This window comes from Elephantulus edwardii, unplaced genomic scaffold (genome assembly GCF_000299155.1).
Source record: "Elephantulus edwardii isolate Elephantulus edwardi_28Jun2011 unplaced genomic scaffold, EleEdw1.0 scaffold00003, whole genome shotgun sequence".
NCBI lineage: Eukaryota > Metazoa > Chordata > Mammalia > Macroscelidea > Macroscelididae > Elephantulus > Elephantulus edwardii.
The window spans coordinates 3,280,258-3,306,138 of NW_006399753.1; the positions used below are offsets into that span (position 1 = coordinate 3,280,258).

At 52.9% G+C, this 25,881-nt stretch overlaps 1 protein-coding gene across 1 annotated transcript in view; it reads left to right on the plus strand.

Moving 5' to 3' along the window:
* AGO2 (argonaute RISC catalytic component 2) overlaps positions 1–23,761 on the plus strand; it is a 31,725-nt gene extending 7,964 nt beyond the window's left edge. The window contains exons 2-18 of the mRNA XM_006879265.1: positions 249–369; positions 4,006–4,187; positions 6,045–6,181; positions 7,182–7,316; positions 7,955–8,042; positions 8,633–8,780; positions 9,191–9,310; positions 9,441–9,563; positions 10,468–10,601; positions 11,001–11,185; positions 11,897–12,056; positions 14,484–14,574; positions 15,219–15,413; positions 17,590–17,724; positions 22,373–22,474; positions 23,054–23,253; positions 23,348–23,761. Coding sequence (XP_006879327.1) covers positions 249–369; positions 4,006–4,187; positions 6,045–6,181; positions 7,182–7,316; positions 7,955–8,042; positions 8,633–8,780; positions 9,191–9,310; positions 9,441–9,563; positions 10,468–10,601; positions 11,001–11,185; positions 11,897–12,056; positions 14,484–14,574; positions 15,219–15,413; positions 17,590–17,724; positions 22,373–22,474; positions 23,054–23,253; positions 23,348–23,456 — 2,365 coding nt within the window. The 3' untranslated portion in view covers positions 23,457–23,761. The remainder of the gene's footprint in view (positions 1–248; positions 370–4,005; positions 4,188–6,044; positions 6,182–7,181; positions 7,317–7,954; positions 8,043–8,632; positions 8,781–9,190; positions 9,311–9,440; positions 9,564–10,467; positions 10,602–11,000; positions 11,186–11,896; positions 12,057–14,483; positions 14,575–15,218; positions 15,414–17,589; positions 17,725–22,372; positions 22,475–23,053; positions 23,254–23,347) is intronic.
* The last annotated feature ends 2,120 nt before the right edge of the window (positions 23,762–25,881 follow it).

Genomic DNA, 25,881 nt, shown 5'->3' on the forward strand with positions numbered 1-25,881 from the left:
TGGGGGAGGCGGTGTGGTGGTGGTGCACTGGGGTGGGGGAGGCAGAGCCTGGGCTTGCACTCATCATTCGTCCCTAGTGCTGCTGCGTTTCTCGGCACACACATGAGCCGGCACAGCCTCGTGGGGCCGACTCTGGGTGTCGTTCTCAGTGTGGGTACTAAGAGGTCATCAGGCTCAAACATGGCTTAGAAAGTAGTTGGAATGCCAGCATGTGACTATACTGAGCTCTTGCCACTTCTCTGTTGCAGGGAAATAGTGGAGCACATGGTCCAGCACTTTAAAACACAGATTTTTGGGGACCGGAAGCCAGTATTTGATGGCAGGAAGAACCTTTACACAGCTATGCCCCTGCCCATCGGGCGGGACAAGGTGAGTTGGAAAAGGTGCCCTGTGTCAGGTAAATGATCTAGTCGCCTGGGGAGTCCCAACCCCTGGGAAGGTTGAGTGCCTCTGAAGAGATCCATGTGACCGCCTGCCCTTGGTGGTTTCCAAATCGGAGGGCTGACCGGTCCTCGCCCTTGGAGGGGATGTCTCATGGCCTGGAACCACATGGCTCTGTGCACAGGCCCTGCGTAAATGACACACACACACAGCACGTGCTTGGACACACACAAACATCACATGCACACACTGCCAGAAGTGGGGCCGCCTGGAGCAGGGCTGCGGGTTGGGCTTCGGAGCCGCCTAGAGTGGGGCGCCTGGAGTGGGGGCGCCTGGAGCAGGGCCGCTGGTTGGGCCGCGGAGCCGCTGGCAGCCTCATTTGAATGCAGGTGTGCGCGTGCCGAGTGGCAGCCGAGCGAAATGAACACCGGCTGCGGCGGGTGACTTATCTGGGTGATCATCGCCCTCTGTCAGCCCGGGGCAGGGCTTTTATTAAAGCGGAGCCTGGCTCGCTACTCCTTACTGTTACCCTCGTCCTGAATGCCATGTCATTTAGAAAGTTCTATCTCCCGACTATCCCCACTGGACACCACCTTTCAGCATGTGCGTGCCTCCAGGGCCGTAGCGAGGGTTGTTTGGTAGGGAGGAAGAGCAGAGACCAAGCTCAGAAGTCATTCTTGGTGGACCTCGGAGGACAGACCACCAGTCATTTGACCACAGACCATGGTGGCCGCCCCCTGAGGGGACCTCCCTGATTGTTTTCTTAACCCCTGGGCCGCGGAAGGGTTGGGCTACTGCAGCAGGGTCTTTAACTACAGTCCTGGGAGAGAGGAGGAAAGTGGGGAGGCAGCTGCATGTACCACAGGCCACGTTGAGGGCTCAGGAGTGTTTGACAGACAGGCTTGGGGCAGAGTGGGTGGTCCTAGCAGTCAGTGGGGAGCTGGAGGGCAGCCTTGGGGCCACCACTGCCTACTCTATATCTGGAGATATAGCACATAGCTGGTGAACCTGCTCGGCTTATGTCTTGGGGAGACTGACCACCCTGTGGATGTTTGTCAGGCTTAGAGCTGGGAGTCTGAGTTCCCAGGACCCCCACGTGAGACCCCACAGAGGTGGAGACTGGCTGTGCAGACCTGGGGCCCTGCACGTACCCCGCTCGCCAGTACACTGGAAACCAGACACGCCTGCACGTTCCCTCTGGGGCTCTGGGAGGAGGCCAGGCAGCTGCTGCTGTTGGCACCGGCCCCTCCACAGGCCCCCGAGAGGCCCCAGCTAGGCCTGCAGCCCCCTCCCCAGCAGCAGATGGCGGTGCGGGCCTGGACCGTAGCACGTTCTGCAGCCACCCTGAGGCTGTCAGGTTGTTCGTGTTCAGAGGCTCTGCAGGATGGAACAGGGTTGCCCCTGGGGTCCCCATGGCTGCGGCCCCCTAGGAGCAGATTACCTCCTCGTGCTCCCGTGGAGGGGCTGGGGGGCTGATGCAGCGTTACAGTCTGTAATGAGTCTGTTTCCTGGGAGTCGCCACGCCAGACACTGTAGTCGAGTGGGGCCCTGTCCTGTTCTCTGTCGTCGAATGGGGCCCTGTCCTGTTCACTGTCGTCGAGTGGGGGCCCTGTCCTGTCCTGTTCACTGTCCAGCCACAGCCACCGGTAATCCTAGAGATGGAGGAACCTCATGTCACTATGTGCCGACGAGTCAGCTGTGACTCGTGTTCTTATATGAAAACCTGGCCACAATCCTCCCTGTCCACTGGACCCCAACTCTCAGTGCAGGACAGAGTGGAACCGCCCTGCGGGGTTTCTGAGTCTGGCGTCTTCCCGGAATCAAACTGTCTCGTTTTTCTTCTCTGAAACAGCTGGTGAGTTCAAACCACCAGGATTTCTGTTTGCAGCCAGTGCTTCCTCGTGGGTTTCCTCATGCTGTGCTGTAGCCCGTGAAACACAGCACCCCCGCCCCAGCTCCTCCGAGCTCTCTGAATTACTCCCTGCTGGAGCCCATAAAGCCCAGCCCCCCAGCCTAGCTTCCCCCAGCTCCTCCGAGCTCTCTGAATCGAGTCCCGTCTGCCTCTAGGGCCCATCCAGCAGGCCTCTTCCTGGTCTGGGGCTAGTTCTGTCCATTCTCATAGTTTTAAGCACAGGGGACTTGGGCTGTGTGTTTTTTGGCCCGTAGAGCTAGTATCAGTGTCTAGAACTTTCCATATCTCTTAGGCATCCACACCTGCTGGTCACACTCACAGTTGGCCCCGCCCTGCGCTGTCACCTGGAGAAGCATCACGAACAAACGTGGCAGCCGCAGCTGGAGGTTGTCCTTCTGACTGCCCATCCCCACTTGAGCCACCCCAGTGCCCGTCCCTAGCAGAGCCAGCCAGCCACAGGCACGCTGGGGCTCAGTCTCCATTTATCAACTGACTGTCCAGCGTAGGCAGTGCACTGGTTACTTCGGTGGTTCCGGCACTCCTTTATCCTGAGCCTCGGTTTCCTGACTGAAGGTGGAGGTGGGGAGTGAGGGTTTCATGAGGAACACACTGTCAGGTACATGGAAAATGAGCTATGAGCTGGTGCTGACTCGATGTAATCATTCCGTGAAGGACCGAGTAACCACTTGGCTCTATGTGTGTTTATCGGTGGTCATGACCCACAGGCACACTGCTGCCCTCAAGTGCTCAGCACCACTGACAACATCCCCTTCTCCCTGTCCTCTGTGGGATCGGCGTTTCAGGTGGGCGGGTCTCACGGTAGCAGCACCTGAGGATCTGGCTAAGAACGTTCAGTTCTCCCTGTGGTTGGAGGAGGTGGTGATTGTAAGTGGCCTGATGGGGATTCTGGTTCTGTGCGCTTCTCCGTGCTACGGGCCATGGAGGAAGACGAGGGCCCCCCCTCCTTCCCGGGGGTCGGAGGAGGGGGTGATTGATTGTAAGTGACACTGAGGCCAGTTCTGGTTCTGTGTGCTTCCCTACATCACGGGCACCTGAGGACGAGGGCTGCCTCTTCCCTGTAGAGGACACGATGGAAGGGAGAAGGTGGTGGAAGGATCACAAGTGATCCTTGAGCCCACAGGTGGCACTTGGCGATTGGTTCTGTTTTATCACGTCTCCGCTGCGAAGGCGTTTTGTTTATGATTTATTCACCGCCGAACTAGCTTGCTAGCTTTTAGGGGCCCCAAAACAGGAACCCCAGTCACAGGCATGATGTGGCTTCCACAGCTCTGAGAGCCTGGAGGATGAGTAATACCCCACCCCCTCAGCGAGCGGCAGCCCTGCTGTGTCCCCGCTGTGTCCCTGCTGGCACCCCGAGTGCTGCTCAGAAAAGCCGTGGTGTTTGACCCAGCAGATTCCCTAGGTCTCCCCAGGTGTGTCCCTTCAGAGAGGCCTTCCCAAACTTCCAGGCTGACCTGGTCCTGCCCTAGGTGACCCTGTTCAGGTTGACGTCTCTATGCCCTTGGGCACATCCTGAGCACTTAGATATATATGGAAGGGGCCTCCAGGTTCTCCTCTGAGCCCCAATACAGTGTCTGTGTTTAGACCCTGCAGCTGAGTTTCCAGAGCCCAGGAATGTTCCAGAACCCGCTGCAGCTCCCGTCAGTCCTCCTGATGGTATATGGGTGACCACGTGTACTATGTCCCAACAGGTAGAGCTGGAGGTCACACTGCCAGGTGAGGGCAAAGACCGCATCTTCAAGGTGTCCATCAAGTGGGTGTCCTGCGTGAGCCTCCAAGCGTTACACGATGCACTTTCGGGGCGGCTGCCCAGCGTCCCCTTTGAGACGATCCAGGCCCTGGACGTGGTCATGAGGCACCTGCCGTCCATGAGGTGAGCAGTGCTGGGCAGGGGTTCGGAGGCCAGCCGCTTGGTGCTGTTCTGATAGAATTTCCACAGCTGGACAGCTGTAGCAAACAAAAACGTGTTCTCGCGCAGTGGAAGGAACTAGCAGTCCAGACTGTGGGCTCTAGATCATAGGCCCTAGTTTCCCCGTGTCTGTTCTGTAGGAGGTCCTTGTCTCTGAGTGTTCATTGCTGGTCCACTGCTCTTCTGTCTCTTAGAGACTCTCTCACCATCATCTCTGCCTCCCTGCTTGCTTGTTTAATCTCTTGAGATTTTCTCAAGACACACCCCACATTAATTCTTCCTTGTTAGCATAACAAAGAAAAAACATTACCAGAAGACATTAAAAACTCAGACTTGGGGTTTATAACATATATTCTGGGGGACTCGACCTGGTAACATTTCATCTACCTGCTAACATTTCACCGTTTAATCTTTCCACACCTAATTTCATGCACTTGTCATATGCAAAATATGTTCCCCCATCACGTCATCCCAGAAGTCCTAAATTAAATCCAAGTCTGATTTCTAAAGTATGAGAATCACATATGGGTGAGGCATTAGGTGTATCCGATCCTGAGACAGATTATTTCTTCATCTGTAAGCCTGCATAATCCAGCCTACAAATTATCTGCTTCTGAAACATAATAGTGGAACAGGAACAAGGCAAACATTTCTATCACAGAGGGAGAAATTGGAGAGAAACACGGAGGAATCAGCTCTAAGCAGGTCCAGCACTCCAGTGAACAAACGGTTTGCTCTGTCAGCTTTGAAATCATTTTCTCTTCTCTGAGGCCTCCAGGCTTGACACTACCCTTTTGACTGTGGGGTCAGCCATGCTCTCTGGATTCAGCTCTATCTTCAAGCCCACTGGAGTGGCAGCTCTCTTCCCTTGGCTGTGGTAGGCTCCATTCTCCTAGTCCAAGAGCTCTGGTGGTTTAGTGGTAAGGTATTGCACTGCTAGCACGGAAGTACTTGGTTCAAATCCACCAGTTGCTGAGCAGGGAACAGACGGACAGTCCCTTGCAGTGCTGCTTACTGCCTCTGAACAACACCCTGTGGAGAGTGAGCTATGGGTTGGTTCTGACTCAGAAGAACATCAGTTCTCCTGATTCACCTGAGTGCTGAGAGCCTTGATGGACCCCATTCTCCTGCCCCCCGGACATGGCAGTGCTGGCCCCTCAGCTGTGGGGAGAGCTGCTATAGTCCTGGCACGCCTAGTGGGCGGCCCACACTAGAATGGGTTGGCCAAGATTCGAGTCTTTGAAACATAAAGGGTGTGGCTCCCTTTGAAATGGAGAAGGTCTTGCTTGCCTGTTCCTTCCAGCATTCTGCTGATTGATATCCGAGCTGGCCCAGGGATGGACGTTTTCTATTCTTGGAGGACGGCAGATGTAGCTCCTTTGGCCTGTTCCTGCCTGTAGAATCCTAAGAGGCAGAAATGTTCTTTCTGTATTTCTCTGTCCCCTTCAGTCTAAGCTGATGGGTTTTCTGCTGTGGTAATTGATGAGATCCTTCGCTCACCAGCTTAAACTCTTTAACAAAACATTGTGTAACCACTTCTTTGGTGCATAATGTCAAAGTTCATCACTTACAAGTTCTCCCTTCCACCAGACATTTGAACATAATTCAGACAAACTCTTTGCCACTGCTTCAGAAACAGTCCCCCCTCCCATGGTCTAATCACATGGTCATTGTTTTCTGTCCCTTGAAGTGGAACTAGGCACGGTCCACAGAGCAGGTCTGGTAGGGACCAGGACGGAGGAGTGTCCGGGTTCCTGCCCCTTTACGCTGGTCCACAGGAGCATCTTTGACTCGGTGGCTCCACACGCTGTTTCATTCCAGGTACACCCCTGTGGGCCGTTCCTTTTTCACTGCCTCTGAGGGCTGCTCTAACCCCCTCGGTGGGGGCCGAGAGGTCTGGTTTGGCTTCCATCAGTCCGTCCGGCCTTCACTTTGGAAAATGATGCTGAATATTGACGGTAAGCAAAGCCTGGCTGCAGGCTGGGTTGTGGGAGGTGCTAACATGTGGGAATCCACTCAGTTAGACTGAAAAGTCATTTGGTTTTTTTGCAATGAGACCAGAAGAACTGGACAGTGCCAATTGACTTATGGAATGTTTTCATCAAAGATTTCATGGAAAGATCGTGATGGTAGGGAGGAAAAGCAGTTTTTAATTCTCATGGTATCTTTGATTTCTAGAGCCACAGAAGCTGGGTGAACCCCTGAACCCCTAAAACTATTACCTCAAACTAAGCTTTAAACTTAAAAGCAAAAGTATCCCCTGAAATGTACTTACTAAAACGAAACAATACTATAGCCTAATTAATAAGGCTGTCTGCTGCAAGGATAGTGCTCTTTAAGGAATTTATATGGAGTAAGAGTGACAAGAACAACTCAGAAGATTAGATAAAAGCTTATGAGAGCAGTGAATTGATAGTAATGAGAGAGAAACAACTCAGAAAAGGAGATTGGCTGTAGGACTCGCAGGACGTCCCCCAGAACTGAAGCGTACCTGGAGAGGCTGTTAAACTGGGTGTATACTCTGCTGTACATGTTCTCAACAACAAAAGGAAATTCTTTTTAAAAAGAAAAAAAAAAGTACCCAAAAGATGTTAAATTTCAGAAATACCTAAAGCAGAAAGAACCAGTCTCTCAAAGTGAAGGCATTCTAGGAAATCCAGGTCTTAGAGAGACTGTGATCTGTGGGATTTTGTTTGTTTGTTTTCCTAAACCCATTTTATTTTCTGAGAGGGATTTTATGTTGGCCCTGACTGAATGGAGTATCACGCAGCTGGGGACCCTCAGGCTCTGGTCCCCTCTGTGGACCCACCACCCACACTGTCCTCCCAGTCTGTCTTCCCATTGACCTGAAGGTCGATGCCCTGAAGAGGCCAAGGGTGGACGTCTTGGGCTGCTACTTTCCGCCACACCTCTGAGAGCAACACTCCCTCACCCATGTTCTGTGTCTCCTGCCTACAGTTTCAGCAACTGCATTTTATAAGGCACAGCCAGTAATCGAGTTTGTTTGTGAAGTTTTGGATTTTAAAAGTATTGAAGAACAACAAAAACCTCTGACAGATTCCCAAAGGGTCAAGTTTACCAAAGAAATCAAAGGTAACTGCCTGCCGGGTATGTTTGGGGAGTGTAGGGGGCATGGGACCCTGTGGTCCTTGGTTCTGGGGTCCCATATGCGTATTTTCAAGGTGGTGGACGTGGCACTGAACCCTTGCTGTTCAGGTGGGGCCCCAAGATGGGATAAACCCATTTCAGTGAAGGCGTTCGACCCCTGGATAAATCTGTTCTCCAAGGAGTGCCCGTCCGCACTGTGACATTGGTGAGGACCCTCTGTGGGCACACTGTGTCCTCACGGCAGCATGCAGGGCCTGCTCCACCAGCTTGTGTTTCACTAGAGGAAACTTTGGTCCCAGGGCTAGTGGCTGGCCTGTCCACTTTGCCTGTGTGGGCAGCCTCTAACCACCCTGGGGCCCTTGTCAAGGCTCTCAGCCACAGAGGTTAAAAGTACCCATCTCAGAGGGACACCAGCTCTGAGCGGAGTCCTCTGGCTGCTTGACCTCTTGGTAAGAGCTGACATTCCAGCCTGCAGGGACCGTGACATCCTCTCTTGGGAATGGATTCATCCTGGGACCTCAGGCCCTTTTGACCTGGTTGCTTTTCGGGGTTTCTCTAGGGCTGGAGCTGACACTGTTGAGCCAGGCAAGGTTGGTGCTGACACCATGCCCCTGTGTCCCCAGGTCTAAAGGTGGAGATAACGCACTGTGGTCAGATGAAGAGAAAGTACCGTGTCTGCAACGTGACCCGGCGGCCAGCCAGCCACCAGACGTAAGGACCCTTGCTGTCCCTGTCCCTGCATCTTGTGTGCAGAGGGCCACGTCCTATTTCTATACCCAGCACCACACTTGCTTGTTACGGGTACATGACACCTCAAAACACCCTTCAGCCTCTCCCGAGAAGCTCTTATGAAGGGGCCCTGGTTCCACATCTGACCCAGAGGTGAGCAGGTCGAACCTTGTGGTCTCTCCTCGGGAGGAGAGGAGGTTGTCTGATTGTGGTCAGAGACCCGTTGGATCAGCTGCTGTCGCACAAGGTCTGAGAGCCAGAGTCGGCTTGGCGCCAGTGGGTTTGCTCAGTAAACAGAAATGACACTTGAGGGGGTGGGTCCTTCCTGAGTCTCCTGGGTGGTGGGTGGGCTGGCAGCCTCACTGCTCTGTTTATCAGGAGCATTCTGGTCTCTGCAGGCGGTAAAGCCAAGAGGCTGTCCTGAGCTGTCCTGCGCAGGTGGGTGTGGATCACGGGGACACGCCACAGCGTGTGCCCACTCGCCCTTCACCTTCCCCGTCAGCCCTCTCAGGCAAACCCTTGTGTCCCCACTGAGACTCTCGGGGTCCTCAGCTGAGCCCCTCTGCCCCCAGGTTCCCGCTGCAGCAGGAGAGTGGGCAGACCGTGGAGTGCACGGTGGCCCAGTACTTCAAGGACAGGCACAAGCTGGTGCTGCGTTACCCCCACCTCCCGTGTTTACAAGTCGGACAGGAGCAGAAACACACCTACCTTCCTCTGGAGGCAAGTCTGCTCCTACATGGGCCTGGGGTTCGGGGGTACCATGGGGCCTGTGAGGGGCGGGGCAGAAAGTCTGCTTTCCTATGCAGGTAAGTTCTCCCCTGTATGGGCCCGCGGCTCAGGGCAACCATGGGCCGGAAGGGGAGATGAGCAGAAATACTTTTCTCCAGGGGTGAGTTTGCCTCTGTGTAGGACCAGAGCTGGGGTGAGGGAGCACATGAGGCTGAGGACTGAGCAGAAAGTCTCCAACTACACAGACCCCACTTGGGGCCAGTGAGGAACTGTGGGACTGTCTGAGTGACCTTCAGGCCACTATGGGTATCAGAAGTGACCGCTTCTGTCCTCGGATGGGGTGAGAGACACTGGCTGGGGCCTTCCTGAGCGCCGCTGACCGCACCCCTGTGTCACCCCAGGTCTGTAACATAGTGGCCGGACAGAGATGTATAAAGAAACTCACTGACAATCAAACCTCGACCATGATCAGAGCCACGGCCAGGTCCGCACCTGACCGGCAGGAGGAAATCAGCAAGCTGGTGAGCAGACAGCCCTGCAGGGGCCACCTGGCTGCCCTCTGCCGGGAGCCCCGTGCTCTTAGTCATGTGGACCACGGGCAGAAACAAAGCTTGTCTGACCCCGGGTCTTCTTTCTCTCTCTGTTTTTAAGATGCGAAGTGCAAGTTTCAATACAGATCCATATGTTCGTGAATTTGGAATCATGGTCAAAGACGAGATGACAGATGTGACCGGACGGGTCCTCCAGCCGCCCTCCATCCTCTACGGGGGCAGGGTGCGTGCAGGGTGGAGAGGGAGGCTGTGTGTGTGTGTGTGTGTGTGCGCGTGCGCGAGGGCCCTCAGACATGCTCAGGGATGACATTCTGGAGTCTGCCTCCCTCACCTTCTGAACTTTCACCAGAGGCCACGTTCCCTCCCTGATTATTTTACCCTCAAAAACTTGTACGATCTCACAAAGGACTGAGATATGTTTTGAAAATTTTTTTTAGAATACTCCTAATCATTTTAAAATGAGCACTGGTGGCCTCGTGGCAGGGAGCTACACTGCGATCCCAAAGGCACAGGGTTCACATTCACCAACTGCTCTGCCGAAGGGCAGGCAGTCTCTTCCTGTGCAAGTAACTGCCTCTGAAACCCCGCCTCGGGCTCAGCTATGGGTCGATTCCGATTCGATGGCATGCAGCAGTCGTCATTTCAACAGATGCTGTTTTCAATCTCTGTAAAGATACAAAGCATTTTCCGAGACCTGTTACCCTCAGTGTAGCCTTGTTTTTCTAGATGCGCTCATTGCCCTCAAGTCAGAACCCACTCATAGCTCACCCGCCGGCAGGTTTTCAGAGGCAGTGAGTCCCACAGGAGGGAGAGATTGCCAAGTTTTCTCCCACAGAGCAGCTAGGGGATTCGAATCTTCCACCTTTGTGTTGACAGCACAACTCCCTACCCAGAAGGCTTGTGTTGTCCATCTGACTTTATAAGGGTATTTTTGCTGTCTTCCTTTCTATCTCTGTCCATTCCTCTGTCCACAAGTCCACTGTCACCTACTGTCTGACAATTTGTCGTGCTGTGTGGGCACCAAGCTGGCAGAGTTCTTGGCCCGAGAATTGCCTGGCTGGTGACAAAGCCCAGCACCAGAGAAGGATTTCCTTTGCATTCTCACCTCCGCCTCTCTCCCCCTGCAGAACAAAGCCATTGCCACCCCTGTGCAGGGTGTCTGGGACATGAGGAACAAGCAGTTCCATACAGGCATCGAGATCAAGGTGTGGGCCATCGCCTGCTTCGCCCCCCAGCGCCAGTGCACTGAAGTCCACCTGAAGTAAGTGCTCAGGGCCTAGAGTCCAGGCAGGTTTTTCACGCTGGGGCTGGGCTGGCCCGTGGGCATCACCCACGCTGACTCTGCCTCTTGGACATGCTGTTGGTGTGAGCAAGGAGAATGGGTGGCCTTAGTTCAGAATTGACTGGCTGGACCTCAGCCTCGTGTAAGGAGGGAGAATCTCAGAAGTCAGCTTAGAAATAATAACCCAAAAAGGAAGTCAGTTCCTTGCGTTAAAAGGCTCTTTTAAAATGGAAACATCCTATTTCCAAGTTTCTATCAAGGACAAAAGGAGCAAATGAAGACAGGTAGGGACGAGGGGACAGTTGGCCAGTGTCCTCTGACTTCAGGGCTGTGGGGTCCAGTGGAAATGGCTGAGTGGCTGGAACAACCTCTCCACAGGTCCTTCACAGAGCAGCTCAGAAAGATCTCACGAGATGCCGGGATGCCCATCCAGGGCCAGCCTTGCTTCTGCAAGTACGCCCAGGGCGCGGACAGCGTGGAGCCCATGTTCCGGCACCTGAAGAACACCTACGCTGGCCTGCAGCTCGTGGTGGTCATCCTGCCGGGCAAGACCCCTGTCTACGGTAGGTGCCAGGCCACCCTGATGGCTGGGACAGGGGTGTCCACTGCACTGTCAGTGTCTCAGAGTCTTTGCTGTCTCTTTGGCACTGGAAAGTTAATATGTCAATGCCACACTCCCCCCAGCCCCCCTGCCATGTCCCGTGCCCAGCTAGGATGCAGGAATGGACTTGAGGGCACACAGATGCTCCATGAGGTCCTGACCTGTGTTCACGGCAGCCTGCTGGGCCTAGCCAGATGCATGATGGGAGCTGAGAGTCCGCTGCATTAATGCACAGGTGGACAAACACATTTCTGGGGTGTCTGGTTTGCCAGAATACAGGCTGAGATGGTGGAGTGTACAGCAACCTGACGTAACAGTGGAACAGAGCACAGGATGACCAAACACACGGATGACCAAACACACAGAGACAGGGGTGGGCCTGAGGCACTGCAGTGGGTCCAGGCCAAAGTCGCCACCAGCCTCATGTCTTAGAAAGCACAGTGTCCACGAAGCAAGGTCAGCTGTGTGGTGCCCACTGAGCACCGCAGCCCTGGGGCCCAGCTTATCAGTCTCCTACATAAACTAGAGGGGTAAGAAGGGTCCCCCTGCAGCACAGCGGGCTCAGTGTCTCAGGAAAGGCTGGTTATAGCTCACCCTGAAGGCAGTGGGGCCCGGGGACCTGGGCCAGGGACCCAGCGGACACTGAGCGTTTATGCTGTCTTTGGATCCCCAGCTGAAGTGAAGCGAGTGGGAGACACGGTGCTGGGAATGGCCACACAGTGCGTGCAGATGAAGAACGTGCAGAGAACCACACCTCAGACCCTGTCCAATCTCTGCCTGAAGATCAATGTCAAGCTGGGCGGCGTCAACAACATCTTGCTCCCCCAGGGCAGGTGAGGTGGCCCTGCCCCCCAGTGCTGCTGTGTGATACCCTCACTGTGCTGGGGTGGGTACGAACCCCGGCTTCTGTAGAACACATGAGGTAGCTGTGCCTCACAGGTGCGTGGATAGCCCCGGTGGGGTGCTCCCTTGCCGTGCTGTACCAGGTCTGGATGCCACAGGTTAAAGAGTGAGGCAGGTGCTGTCTGGCTGAGCCACGTAGCCCTGCAGGTGGCTGATGTGGGTCCAGTGCGGGAAGCAGGACTGGAGAGAGGATTGGCCGCAGGGCTCTGGGCAGAGAGGACTGCTGTGACAGGTGGTGCCGTGGGACTGTCCTCACGGTGATGCTGAAGTGGAGAGGACCACTGGGCGGGGCCTGAAGGTCTCCCCTCCATGTGGAAAGGGGCTTTTGGAGCACTTGGCCCCTCTGAAGTGAGGCTGTCCTCACTGGTGGGAGCTGGGTGTTGGCTCTGTGCCAGTCAGAGGGGCTGTTGGTGGCCTAAGGGCCTGGATGGTATGGATGCCAGGCCAGGGACTGTCAACAGGTGGGTGAGGGGTGAATTCACATGTTTGGGAAGAGAAATAGTTGCTGAGTCAGCATGGGCACAGGGCCGGCCTGGAGCTCCTGGCCCCCGCTTGAATCAGATCCCCGCTTGGCCTGGCCTTGGCTCTGGGTTCTCAGGACCCTTATGCCTATCTGATTCTGTGTCTAGCAGGTCAAAAGCTCAGCACCCTCTGTGGCAACCCCAGGCTGTCACCTAGCCACAGCTTACATTTCCTCTGCAAAGGGCCCTGGGACCCACCAGCAGAGGGGCTTAGAGGTGGGCAGAGCTGAACTTGGGGCAGAAACCTGTATCCTTGCTATAAGGGGAAGTCGGGTCCACGAGGCAGCTGGCCTTCCTGCGTGGCCCTTGTTCTTCACCTCCAGCACAGTGGTGGTCAGTGTGGTGTGGACACACCTGGCGTTCATTAGCTCCCTGCCCCCCAGCTCCCAAGAGGAGGTCCCCCTGGAGGACAGAGATGCCCCAGGAGGGTCGTCTGGCGGAGTCTGGAGGTGGTTCTGATCAGCACTGGAGGGAGGGGCCAGGCTGCCGTTCAGCATTCAGGCCGAGCGGCCTGGAGCCCGGGCCCCAGACGTGGGCGGCGCCCGCTGGGAAGCCTGCTCCAGAGCTGGCCACTGCGCCTGCTGCATGACAAATCACGGGGCCGGCTTTCTCTTGCCTGGTTTTTCCCCCCATTATTTTTTCATTTTGGCAATTCTCACACGCATACAAGACAGAGATGGAGAGTGTAATAGGCAGGAACTGGAAAAGCTCAGTGGGGTGTTTTTACCATCCTAATAATAATGGAAAATGGGAGAGGTGGAGAATGAGCCCCAGCCTTGGCACTGTCCGCACCCGCCATGAGCATGGAGCCCACCGCCCCCGCCCTGACCGCTCATCGTGGCCTCTGTGTTTCTGCACATAGCATTCACCAGTAACTGTGCAGCCTTGTACACCACAGCCACAGTCCCCTTAAGAGCCTGTTGCCATGGAACCCAAGCCTCTCTTGGTGACCTCACGTTGTCTGAGCAGAGCTCTACTCTCTGAGGTTTCCTGGCTGCTTTATTGGAAGTGGACGGCCCAGCCTTCTGTGATGCCTGGGACTGGATTTGAACCACTAGCCTTTCGGCTGTTGGTAGAGCTCCTTAACCACGTGGAACACCTGGAGCCTGTTCACAGCAGAGTGGAGCCCTGCTGATCCCTGCTGTCCTCCTCTTGCTGCTGTGCGGGGCCTTACCCTCGACGTGAGCTTGGAGTTTAACAGGCTGACATGTGTCTTCCCGAGTCCATTCCAGCCGACAGCTGTCGCAGGTTCCTGGGGTTGTAAATCTTGAGAGGACACTGCCCATTTTCCTCCTGTGGAGTGACTGGTGATTTGAACAGCTGACCCTTTGGTTAATATACTGTGTCACAGGCTCCTTGAAATAAGCCGTGAGGGAGCTCAGTCGGTGTAGTGGCAAAAAGCTACACTTCAGCGTGCGGTTCTAATCCACCAGATGCTCTGCTGGAGAAGGCAGGGCCGTGTCCTCCTCCTGTACCGTCAGATCTGATTTGACGGTGCACACCCACACACAAAATAATTTTTTTTAAAAAAAGAAAGAAGCCCTTGTTTTGTCTCATAGACTTTGGGCATGTTGCTAGGAGAGGCTGTTCCTTGGAGAGGAACATGATGCTTGGGAAGGTGGAGGGTCAGTGAAGGGGGAAGCCTCTCGACCAGGTGCGTGTGACGACGGATCAAGTGTGGTGTTGTTGATGACGTGGGCGGCACAGGACCAGCGGGTTGCTAGGAGTCGTGCTTGACACCCACGCCTGACAACAGCACTTGTGCCCGTTGAAGATCAGAGAACGAGACTTTGCCCACCGCCCACCACCAGCCTCTGACGTCTGTTTCCCCCTCAGGCCCCCCGTGTTCCAGCAGCCGGTCATCTTCCTGGGGGCCGATGTCACCCACCCTCCTGCAGGGGACGGAAAGAAGCCTTCAATTGCGGCAGTGAGTGTGAAAGGCCCACTCCCCCACCATGCACGTGGGAGGCCACACCTTGGGGAGTAGGCAGAGCTGGACGTGGCCCCTTGCAGCCTCGTACTGGGGCGGCCCATCTGTGTGCCCAGGTTCCTTCCTGGGGAGCATTGAGGTTCACCAAACAGCACTTTGTGAGATCAGGACCCCGCAAAAATGGGTGGTGTGGGTATGCCCTGAGAAGCCACAGAGTCCCATGAGCCCCCACTGTCAGAAGCCGGCTGACACCAGCTAGCTTTGTTAGGAGGACAGGCCTGTGTGAGGCTGCTCCTGCCTGCCAGTCTTCCCTGCGCCCAGGCGGTCCTGATGGCCTGACTTGCGAGGCCCTGGGGAACCCCTGCTCCTGATGTGCTGTGATAAGAGACTGCAAAACGTTAGCAAAGGGTGATCCAAGTCAGCGCTTGTTTCACGCCCCTTTTCAGTCTCATAAAGATAGTAATTGTTACTGTTAACAGAAACAGAAATGGTCAGGCTGGCTTCAAATGAAATAGCCTTTTGTGTTTTAATAGTGTGAGTGTGCCGGTCACTTGTTCACATGCGTGAACGGAGTGTGTGAGGGGAGTGAGACAGACGCTGACCATGACCATGACCGTGACGAGGCTCCCTCACTTCCTCAGGTCGTGGGCAGCATGGACGCCCACCCCAATCGCTACTGCGCCACAGTGCGGGTCCAGCAGCATCGCCAGGAGATCATCCAGGACCTGGCCGCCATGGTGCGCGAGCTGCTCATACAGTTCTACAAGTCCACGCGCTTCAAGCCCACGCGGATCATCTTCTACCGCGACGGCGTCTCTGAGGGCCAGTTCCAGCAGGTGGGCCCCCACTGGCCACTCCCTGCCCCTTCGGGTCTAGAGTCCACCCCAAGCCTGCTTATCTCACGTTAAACATTCTAGATCGGGTCCCCTGGGTGCCCCTGCCCTTTGACCTTGCACCAGAGATGAAGGGTTGTGTCTCACCCTGCCGTTGTTACCCTAGGCGTGCACGCACACGTGTGCGCTCACACGGCCTCTTATCTAGTAAAGTTGCCACATGATGTGTCCTGTGCCTTTTGTGAAGAAGCAGATGGTGTGAGTAGAGCCCTGCCAGCACCCGTTGTATCTGACATGCCGGGTGCTCCAAATGGGAGCGTAACCTCCCCAAGCCTGCAGTGTGGGGCGCTTCCGTCCTCATAGCAGAAAAGTAGGAATCTGAGAGATCAGGTGGCTTTTTCACAGGCTAACTTCTCCTTAGCTGTGAGGCTGCTATGTAGGTCTTGAGACGCTGGGGTTTTCTTTGTCGTGTCCTTGGTCCTCTTCCACTTGCACATACTGGTGAATGGTGTCTGACCTGACACATTCCTCTGTGTTGTTCCTTAGCCTCACTCCTGCTGTGTTAAAAAAGCACCAGACCTGCTGACCCTCGAGGGCACGGCGGGCCTGCCCACAGGGTTCACATGACTGTCAGTCTCTACAGGGGCAGACAGATGTCGTTCTCTCACAGAAGAGCTGGTGGATTCAAACCACCAACCTTTTGGGTTTTCGCCAGCTTAACCTACCGCACCACCAGCCATGGAGTAGAAGTGGGTCCACTTCCTGAGTACTCAGAACAGTCTAGAACTTGAGCTAAGAAATTTGGAGTTTTCTCTCGTTTAAATGGTGTGGCTGTGGAGTCTGGCTGTGGTTTGCACCCAGGATCAGAGCCCTGGCGGAGGGCCGCCAGCTGGGTGAGAGCTGTCCACTCTTCTCCCAGGTGAGCAGTGCCTCAGAAGAGGTTGAAATGACAGGGGACCCTCCTTAGCAAGGCAGGGCTCGGCCATAAGTGTTTTGGTTTTGGTTTGGTTTATTTTGTGATTTTAATGAAAGTTTACAGAAGTTATATCTTCATTCATTCATTGTTGCACATTTTACCCCCTCTCCTTCCCCTAGTTCACTTTACAAGGTACCTCTTATTCTGGGCTGTTGTATGTATAATGCCTAATCATAGATTCCTTTTAAACCATTGTCTGTTCTGATGCAGTGTTCATTAATTATCCACTCTCTTTCTCCTCAACCCTCATGCCAGTCCTGTTTTCTAACAGTGGTGTTATACAGTATTTGTCCTTTTGTGACTGAGATATTTTACTCAGTATAATATCCGTGAGGGGTACCCATGTTGTAGATTTTATTAGTTCCCTTGTTTTTCAGTGCTGCATAATATTCCATTGTGTGAATATACCGCAGTTTCTCTATCCATTTGTTGATGGGCAGTTGGGTTGCATCCATCTCTTTGCTGTGTTTGTTAAATGACATGTTTAGCGAGGGGTTTCGTCCTAACTCGTGGTGCCCCAGTTAGGTGCTCGGCTGCTGGCTGAAAAAGCTGGGGGGTCATGCCCACCTGCTCGCCCTGTGGGAGACTCAGCCATCTGCTGCGTCATCAGGGGTCCCTAACTTAATAGTCCCTAACAGCTGAGGTCTACCTAGGGCAGAGTTAGGATATAGCACAAAGACAATGGAATGTCAGCACCGTGATACTGATATTAAAACAGTCAAATTAAAAAACAAAAACAAAAAACAAACAGTCAAATTCTGGAGCATTTGCATTCCCATGATGGCGATGACTCATTTGGGGTAAAGAATACACAGGTTCTCTCTATTATTTCTTAAAATGTCTTGCTAATCTTTAATAATAATATCAAAATAAAAGATTCACTCTTAAAAACTACCACATTGAATTAAATGTAAGTGATACTTCAGACTGAGGTAAAATGAACCCATGCCAAGCCATTGCTGGTGAGAGGACCCTGAATGATAGCGGCCCTCTGGGACAGAGTGGAACAGGGTCTCTGTCCTCTAAACCATCATGGTTACAGCCACAGAAGCAGACTCCTGATCCTTCACCCCAGAGCCGCTGGGTGGGGTCGAACCTGAGACCTTTCGGTTGGAGGCCTTTAGCGTTTAGCTGCAGTGTCAGCTCCTATCTCCTTGAGGGCATGGCCGCTCTCCAATGTGCCCCTGTGCCCCGTTCACGTAGGTTCTCCACCATGAGCTGCTGGCCATCCGCGAGGCGTGCATTAAACTGGAGAAGGACTACCAGCCTGGCATCACATTCATTGTTGTCCAGAAACGCCACCACACCAGACTTTTCTGCACCGACAAGAACGAGCGGGTGAGTTCTTAGCCCGAGGTGTGGTGCTGGGAGCGTGGCGCGGCGCTGCCCTCCACGGGGCTTTGTTGGACCTACCTGAGCACAGGCAGGCTGTCTTCTGCCTGCAAAGGGGTGTTGTTTTCCCTTTTTTAATGTTTTGTTTTATTCTCGTGGAGGATGCATATTGCATACATACACTGACTCTCCAGCGTTCTTCTGGGACGTGATGCTGGGCTTGCACTCTGAGTCCTGGACTGGCTTTCCTTTCCTTAGCAGTTCCTCCACGTTGGCAGGAGCTCCCTGCCCGCTTGGCCTCCTGTCCCATCTGTCTCTGGCATCTGAAATGTTGATGGGACACTGTCACACTCTTCTAGACTTGGGGGTCATTGCAGACTCTCCCTTTTGGAGCTTTTCTTTCTGGAGGCTGGCTGAAGGCAGGAAGCAGTCAGCACAGTTCTCTGAGCATGGCTGTAGACCTTGGCGGCCTCGGTGGCCTGGGGTTGTCCTTCCACAGAAGACTCAGGTGCCCGGCGAGCCACTTGAGGTACCCATCTCTTTTCAAGAAGGAGGAGGGAGGAGATCCTTGGGGAGAGCTGGGCTTGTGGGGTCCTTTTCACCATCTAGTGCCATCATTTTTATCTGAAGATGGTTCTCCAGGACGGCACAGTACGGGCCAGGTGTCCTTTTCTGGTGAAGCTAAATTATTTCATGAAAATGTCAGGTTATTGTCGGTTTATGGTTTAAAGATCCGGGCCATCATTTGGGCTAAGATCTTGGCGAGAGTTCTCATACCTAGACTGCTTCTGCGCAGGCTGGGCCTGGGCATCTGAAAAGAAAAATAGAACTTGTTAGAAGCCACAACAGTGGGCAGAGTGTCCTGAAGGACTGGGCAAGGAGGGGCCAGCAGGGTCAACTGCGGCGTGAGGAGCTGTGAGCATAGAAGGAGACGCTCTCGCTGTCCATCTCCCGGGGTATCAGGCAGCAGGAGCAGGAGTCAGGCCTGGGTTCTCCCAGTGAAGGCATACGAGTGAGCTCTGAAAGCATGTTCCGTTGTTCTTCTGTAAAAGGATAAAGAAGCAAGCTCTGCCTCTTGGTCACTGTGCCTTAAAAATACAGACCCCAATGGCAGCCGCCTACCCAGAGCAGGGCCTGCACCTGCGGGTGTGCACCCCAAGGTCAAACCACATAGGAGATTGTAGGGGTCTTAGCTAAGGGGTACAGCAGTGGCCGCCAAGGCTAAGCAGAAGCAGAAGGGGGTTTACTATAATATTTGCATTATACTTAGAATTACAAGTAATCTGTCATTTACTGAATGATTTAAAGGATCCAGGGGTTGTGGGTAGGTTATATGCCAATACTGTGACATTATATAAAAGGGACTCGAGCAGCCCAGAATTTCTGTATCCACAAGAGCCCTGGAACCACTGGATACTGCAGAGTGACTGTATATTAGAAACTTAGGGGGCCTAGTGGCACTGTGGTTAAAACATTCAGTAACCAAAAGGATGGCAAGGGGAACCCACCCCCACTCCATGGGAGTCAGCTTCCATGACGAGAGCAAGCGCTGGGCCAGTGGCCCGTCGACCGGGTCACTGTGTCTGGATTGATTTTGCAGTGACAGGTTTGATTATAAGCCAGTAGATGAAAACAGGTAAAAATTAGTAAAGCCTAGAAAATTGAAGAGTAAATTGAGCAAGCCACATCTAATAATGAGCTAGACGCCTGCAGGCATAGCTGAGTGGACACGGAAAGGTTAGATAGCTTGACCTCGCATCTGATTTCAAAGGAAGTCGCAGGAACTTCTTTCTGACCTCGGTGTTGTGCAAACCACATTCTTTAATCATTACTCACTAACTGAAAGTCAGCTGAGAAAGGACCTTTCAGAAAGTTTGACATCTTTAAATCACTTCTCAGTAACTTGTACACTAAGCAGGCGAAGAAAATCGAGGTTGTGAAATGAACAGAACAGAACCAGAAGATTTTCAAGCCCAAGTGACGCAGCTAAAGCTAAAGTGCTTAGAACTGAAATGCTAGGCTTACGTGTATTTGTGATAAAACAGGAATGAGCATGATAAAGTGAGCTTAAAAGCTCAGCACGGATGGACAGAAGAGCTCTCAGTTCTAGAAAGAGCAGGGACCACAGGTCCCCATCAAGAGAAGCCGAGAATGACGCACTAGAGCAGATTAGCACTCAAGCCTGCTTCTCCAGAAATAAACAGACACAGCAAGACTCAGCAAAGGCAGGGGTGGGAGAGGACAGTTAAAATGGTACTAGAAATGGAGAAGGGTCTACAGCTGGAGACATGATTCAAATAATAATAACAATTAACATTTACAGAATCATCAAAATCCAAGACTGAAAATGGCTGGTTGATACAATCGCAATTTTTATTATTCACTCAAAAGGCATCAGGCCCTGAGAGGTTTATGGGCAGGTTCTAGTGAGCTTTCAGGGGACAGATTCTAGCTGGGACAAAGGGACACTACTTGACTTGCTGTATACAGTCATCCAGAGCGGTTTAGTTTTCCCAAACCTCCAAGGAAGAATCTTTTGCAAAGTTTTCAGTGATAAGGGAAGGAGGGGCACCCTGACTTCTTTAGTGAGGTTTGCTGCCTGCCCACAGTCTTGGGGAGGCACTGTGCTGTGCTGTCCTTACAGGGATGGGGTCTGGAGGCCTGGCAGCCTTGGGCACACTCAACACAGCCACTGACTCCCACTAAGACAAGTCCTTTCCCAGCAAGCATGTCGTCCTGAAGAGGACAGAACACACACCTGCATTTTTCATTCTGTGCAAAACCCCATAATATTCACACACTTGAGACCCATACTGCCAAGTCTTTTCTCTTTATCTTTCCCCCCTTAACTTGTTACTACTGTGTCTTGGACAGCCATTTGCAGAGCAAATTGATTTTCTGTTCATGTGCTTTAATGGACATGCACAATGCCTACTTGTAATGCAGTTTGGAGATAATTTGGGGACTTGAGCTGGAAAACCTCGCATACCTGCATGAGAATTATTTGTTGCAGCGTTGCTCGTAATAGCGAAAACTTAAAAATTATCTCTCTGAATCCCGCCAGAAGAATAGCTCTTAATGTATTCATACGTTGGTATTCAGTGCAGCAGTGAAAAAAAAAATACACTGCCATCTATCAAGTGTATAAGGAACACTGCTGGCAAAGAGGTTAAACACTTAGCTTCTGACCAACCGGTCAGCCGTTCAGCACACCGCAGCCCCAGGGAAAAGGCCTCCCGTTAATTCCCATAACATTTACAACCCAAGGGTTTCCTAGGTCTCCTGTAGGGTCCTTGAATTTGAAACATGCAACACCAAATGTACACATCTCAACATGTAACATGAAACATTTGTATACATTGCTGATTGTCTTCAAGTGATTTGTGTGTAGTTTTACCCTGCAAAGCAACTAAGTAGAACACTTATGACTAGTTACACTTGTGGCAAATATACTCAAGCTTGTGTGGGAATAATAAAGTCTGATAAGTAGCTTTGGTGAGATTGGGACAAGCTGTCTGGAGGAGCACAGCACTGGCTCGCAGTAACTGGGTCTGCTTGACAGACTGTGTGCTCTACATGGGAGCTGACATAACAACTTCATTTTCCGGAGAGCAGTTCCATGAGGCCGGTTGCAGCCCCGACCGTGTGCCCACACTGTGCTTCCCTGGCTGCTCATCTTCAGTTTGGGGCAGATACTACCCAGTTGGTCCACACGGTTGTTTGTCCGGACATCTAGCCCCTGTTTGGAATTCTGTGTGTTACATGGCTGAAACGTAGATGGCTTCATGGAGGGACTTCAGTTTGAAGTTAGAAAGTTGTCTTGGGGTTTCTTTCACACCAGTATGTTGTATTGTCTCACTTAACCAAACAAGCCAAAAAACTTGAATTTTGTCCCGCATTTTCCACCTATTCTAACTAAGACCTTCTGTGGTGGTCTTGGCCGAAGTGGTCTGTGGTGGTAGGTGGCACCATTCTGATCTCTGCAGAGGAGACTGGGCTGTGGGCCACCAGTCCTGGGGACTCATTGTTCTCTTGAGTCTTGGGATCTCCTTGCTCTCCTCTGCTTGAGGTAGAAAGAAACCAGTAGTTGCTGCTTAGGGATGCTTGCACCGAAGCTTTTAAAATGCCAGGCGTTACCACCTTGCTTAGGATGGAGAGTGTCTTTATGAGCTGTGTTCACCAGTTGACCTGAGTGACCTCCAGTGGATCTTGATGACTTTGATCTTGGCGTTGAAGTCTGTAGTTCGTGGCCCCTGCCTCTCGGGTGGTTTCTGCAGAGCATCTGTCATGGAGTGGTGGGCCTAGGGCCTCCTGGCTAGTGTGTCTTGAGTAGCCTGCATCTGTGCATGGACTGCAGCCCAGTAAGTGTCCACTGCCCTCTGGTTTCAAGTCTGTATGTGGTGGCAGTTTGGCCTCAGCCTCTTGTCAGTGTGGGGCTGGCATCATGAAGGTGTTTCCATCCTCATCCCTCAGTGACAAGAATAGGCCTGTGGGCCTCAGGATTGGGAGACAGCAGTCCCCTTTCACACAGGACCGACTCTGGCCATTCTGATACGAATATGGCCAACAAGGGGCTGCTGGGGGCTGAGCTCCAGTCACCTGGCTCTGCCCTGCTGCCGCCAACCTCTCTAATGAGATTTTTGTCTTGCTGAAGGTTGGGAAGAGTGGAAACATTCCAGCAGGCACCACCGTTGACACGAAAATCACCCATCCGACTGAGTTTGACTTCTACCTGTGCAGCCATGCTGGTATCCAGGTAAGGGGCTCCTCCCCACTGGTTGCAGTCCAGGGACTGCGTGCTGTTGTCCAGATTGAGAAATCACAACCCACGTGCAGGTGCTGGGTTCATAGACAACAGTGAGACAGATCCAGGGCACAGTCGAGCCTCTGGCTACTTCAGGGCAGGCCATCCTACTTCCCACTGGTGGACAGGGCCCTTTCTCCAGGGGCAGACACTGGACAGGTCTGCTGACAGGCTGTGCTGCCCCAGGAGGCAGTTAGAGTGGGCAGTGGCTAGGTGGCTAAGAGACCTTGTCCGGTGTAGGCCAAAGAGCAGCCTCTGTGTTCAGAAAGACCTCAGCCACGTAGAATCACTCCTGGGGGTCCTGCGCTGTCCAGTAGGGGCGCTGTGAGTCAGAATCGACTGTCACCAGCAAGGTTTGTTTTGCTTTGTTTTGGAGATTTCCCCCTTCCATCAGAAAGAAAGGCTCTTAGAAAGCACACACTGCCAAAACATGGCCCTCGGGTCACCGCCCCCACCACGGTCCTGTAACGTGGCCCTCGGCTTACCTCCTGGCTGATATATTCTCATAGCTTCCTGCTTCTCTGCTTCCAGGGAACCAGCAGACCCTCCCACTACCACGTCCTGTGGGATGACAATCGTTTCTCCTCCGATGAGCTGCAGATTCTGACCTACCAGCTGTGTCACACCTACGTACGCTGCACACGCTCTGTGTCCATCCCTGCCCCGGCCTACTATGCTCACCTGGTGGCCTTCCGGGCCAGGTACCACCTGGTGGACAAGGAACATGACAGGTGAGTGGAACACGACAGTCCCTGTGCACTGACCCCGGCCAGGGGCCATCCCCACCCCACAGTGTGCTGAAGGCTGTGCCCTTTCTCTCTGCAGTGCTGAAGGCAGCCATACCTCTGGGCAGAGCAATGGACGAGACCACCAGGCCCTGGCCAAGGCCGTGCAGGTCCACCAGGACACGCTGCGCACCATGTACTTTGCTTGACGTGTTCTAGTGTTTTGCGATCGTGTACCGAGTGGGATTCACATGAGACCAGCTACACTCAGACCAACAGATGCCCAGCCCTTCCGAGACAGCCAGCACTGACTAGAAGGCATCCTTTCTTTTATCAGATTACCTATTTGACAGAATGCCTTTTGTCCCAGATTTCAAACTCGGAATTTGAACTGCAGACCTGTATGAGACCCACCCCCGCCCTCAGCCCCAGACCCCCACTGTTGTAGGAAATATGGTTTGCCAAAATCTCTTAAGCTGCTCATAAAAACTAGAATTCCCATGTTTCCTAAAAAGAGAGAGAGAGGGGAAAAAAAATTAGTTCTCCTAAAAATTCCCATCTGTGAACTCAGGGCTTTAAAATTATTTTCATTTATCTGGTCACGCGATGTTTTTAGCACGTGTTTCTCTCTGAGATGGTCGGCTCTAACCAGCTATGCGTGTGCTCCAGAAAGGTGAACACAATGCCCCACCGTGGGGATTTTAAAGCCGTGAGCCTCCCAACCTTGTCCACCGAAGCTGATTTCCAAGTGACCCTGCTGGGTCCCCAGGGACCTCCGTCCGGCCCCTGTCTCCTCCCCCTCTGCTAGGATTGAGGAGCATTGGCCGGAGATGGTCCCTGTGTGTTTACAGCATTTCTATGTCCAGAGAGATTGGCAGACAAGTGCCATTTTAATAAAAGTTTATTTAAAGGAAAAAGAAAAAAAAAAAAAGAAGAAGAAGAAGAGAGAGAGACAATATCCCGACAGTCTAAAATCGTGAGATTTGTCCTCCAGGACTGTGATGTTTATTTTCCAAAGTTTCTAAAGAATACGGGTCTGTGGTGGTAAATACAGAACAATCCTTTCACTGTTCGTCTTTAATGTAAGAAAGAGTAAATATATATATATCTAATTTGCAGTATTAATGTCCTAGGTAGATGCTGGTTTGTTTTTGTTTTGTTTTGTTTTGAATTGACTTACGGGGTGCTTCTTTGATCTGTTGAGTGGGTGGAACTTGGGGGCTGAACCCCACCTCATGGTCCCTAGTGCTTAAGGACAGGTGATGCCCCCCTCACAGGTGGTATAGCCCGTGGCCTCCCTGCCACCCACCGTCATCCCCGTCCCTGCCCATGGGGCGCAGCAGAGTTTATTTATTCTTCCTGGGAATCGGATCTCACCCCCTGTGTGGTGGCAGGCGCATTTCGCGGGATCTGTACACTGAAATGGCCTGCAGGCTGAGTGCACCCCAGTGGTGGACAGCAGGGGCTTGGGTCAGGATCTCTGTGCACCTGAGCCCCAGGTGGGGGTTTGTCATCCTGTAAGCCCTTGTGCTGGTGTGCTGGTGGGCAGCTCGGAAGGGACAGCAGACTGCCTGTGTGGGTGCTCACAGGCAATTTAGTCTCTCTTCTAAGACAGTCCTTGTGCGTGTGGAGCTCAGAGTGGGGCTCCCTCCCCATTACTGCCGCTTTGTGCTTTCAAGATGCCTCCATTCTTGATCAGTACCTCTGTCCCTGCTGGACATCCCCAGGTGGCATGCGCCTCTGTCCCTGAGATCGCCTGCTGGGGTAGATGCCCACACCTGTCATCTCTGGGGTCTGACAGGGAGCCCAGGTGACACTGTCTGGGTTGGCAGAGGTGACAGTTGTTAGTGATGCTGTCTCCTCAGTGGTGTGTGTCCGTGTGTATCTCACCAGTGGCATTAGTCTCCTCTTGCTGTATCTTTGTGTTTTTCCCCCGATCTTTTTGAATGACGGATGTCGCAGTTCCCTGTCATTTTACTGACAAAATGGCACTTTCTCCTCTTCTCAGAAAAGGGTAACTCCTGGCTCAGTTTACCAGGAGTGTTCAAGTGAAGGAGAGAATCCTTAATAATAAAACTTTTAAAGTCTGCGATTGGGCTCATCTTCAGCCACGTGTTGAACCATCTAGACCAGTGTGTGCCCAGCAGTTGTGTTCTGGGGCGGCTGGGGTGTGTGTGTGCAGAGGTGGTCCTTGGCCTACCACAGACAGAGAACTAAGCCTGGCCACTTGGTAGCTTCTCAGAGCTCTGCCTGGGTTCTGAGGAGCTGGTAGGCTGTGGTAGGTGAGGTTTTTCTGAACCTGGGGGATACTGCGGGCTGGTAGGCTGTGGTAGGTGAGGTTTTTCTGAACCTGGGGGATACTGCGGGCTGGTGGGCAGTGAGACCTCTGGGGCTTTTCAGTCCTTTCAGAAAAGCATTCTTAGCAGAGGCCTGCCCACTTGGAGGCTATACTGTTTTTCCTAACCCCCTTCATACTGAAGGTACAAAAACACACACCTTTGAATGCATCTGATGGTTCGAGTGGCTGTAATCACAATTTCTCAGGTAAAGTGTAGATTCCCCAAAACCTTTCAGCCCCAAAATCAATGAGACTTTGCTCTAACAATGAAGGAAAAACACCACACTGAGGCTTCT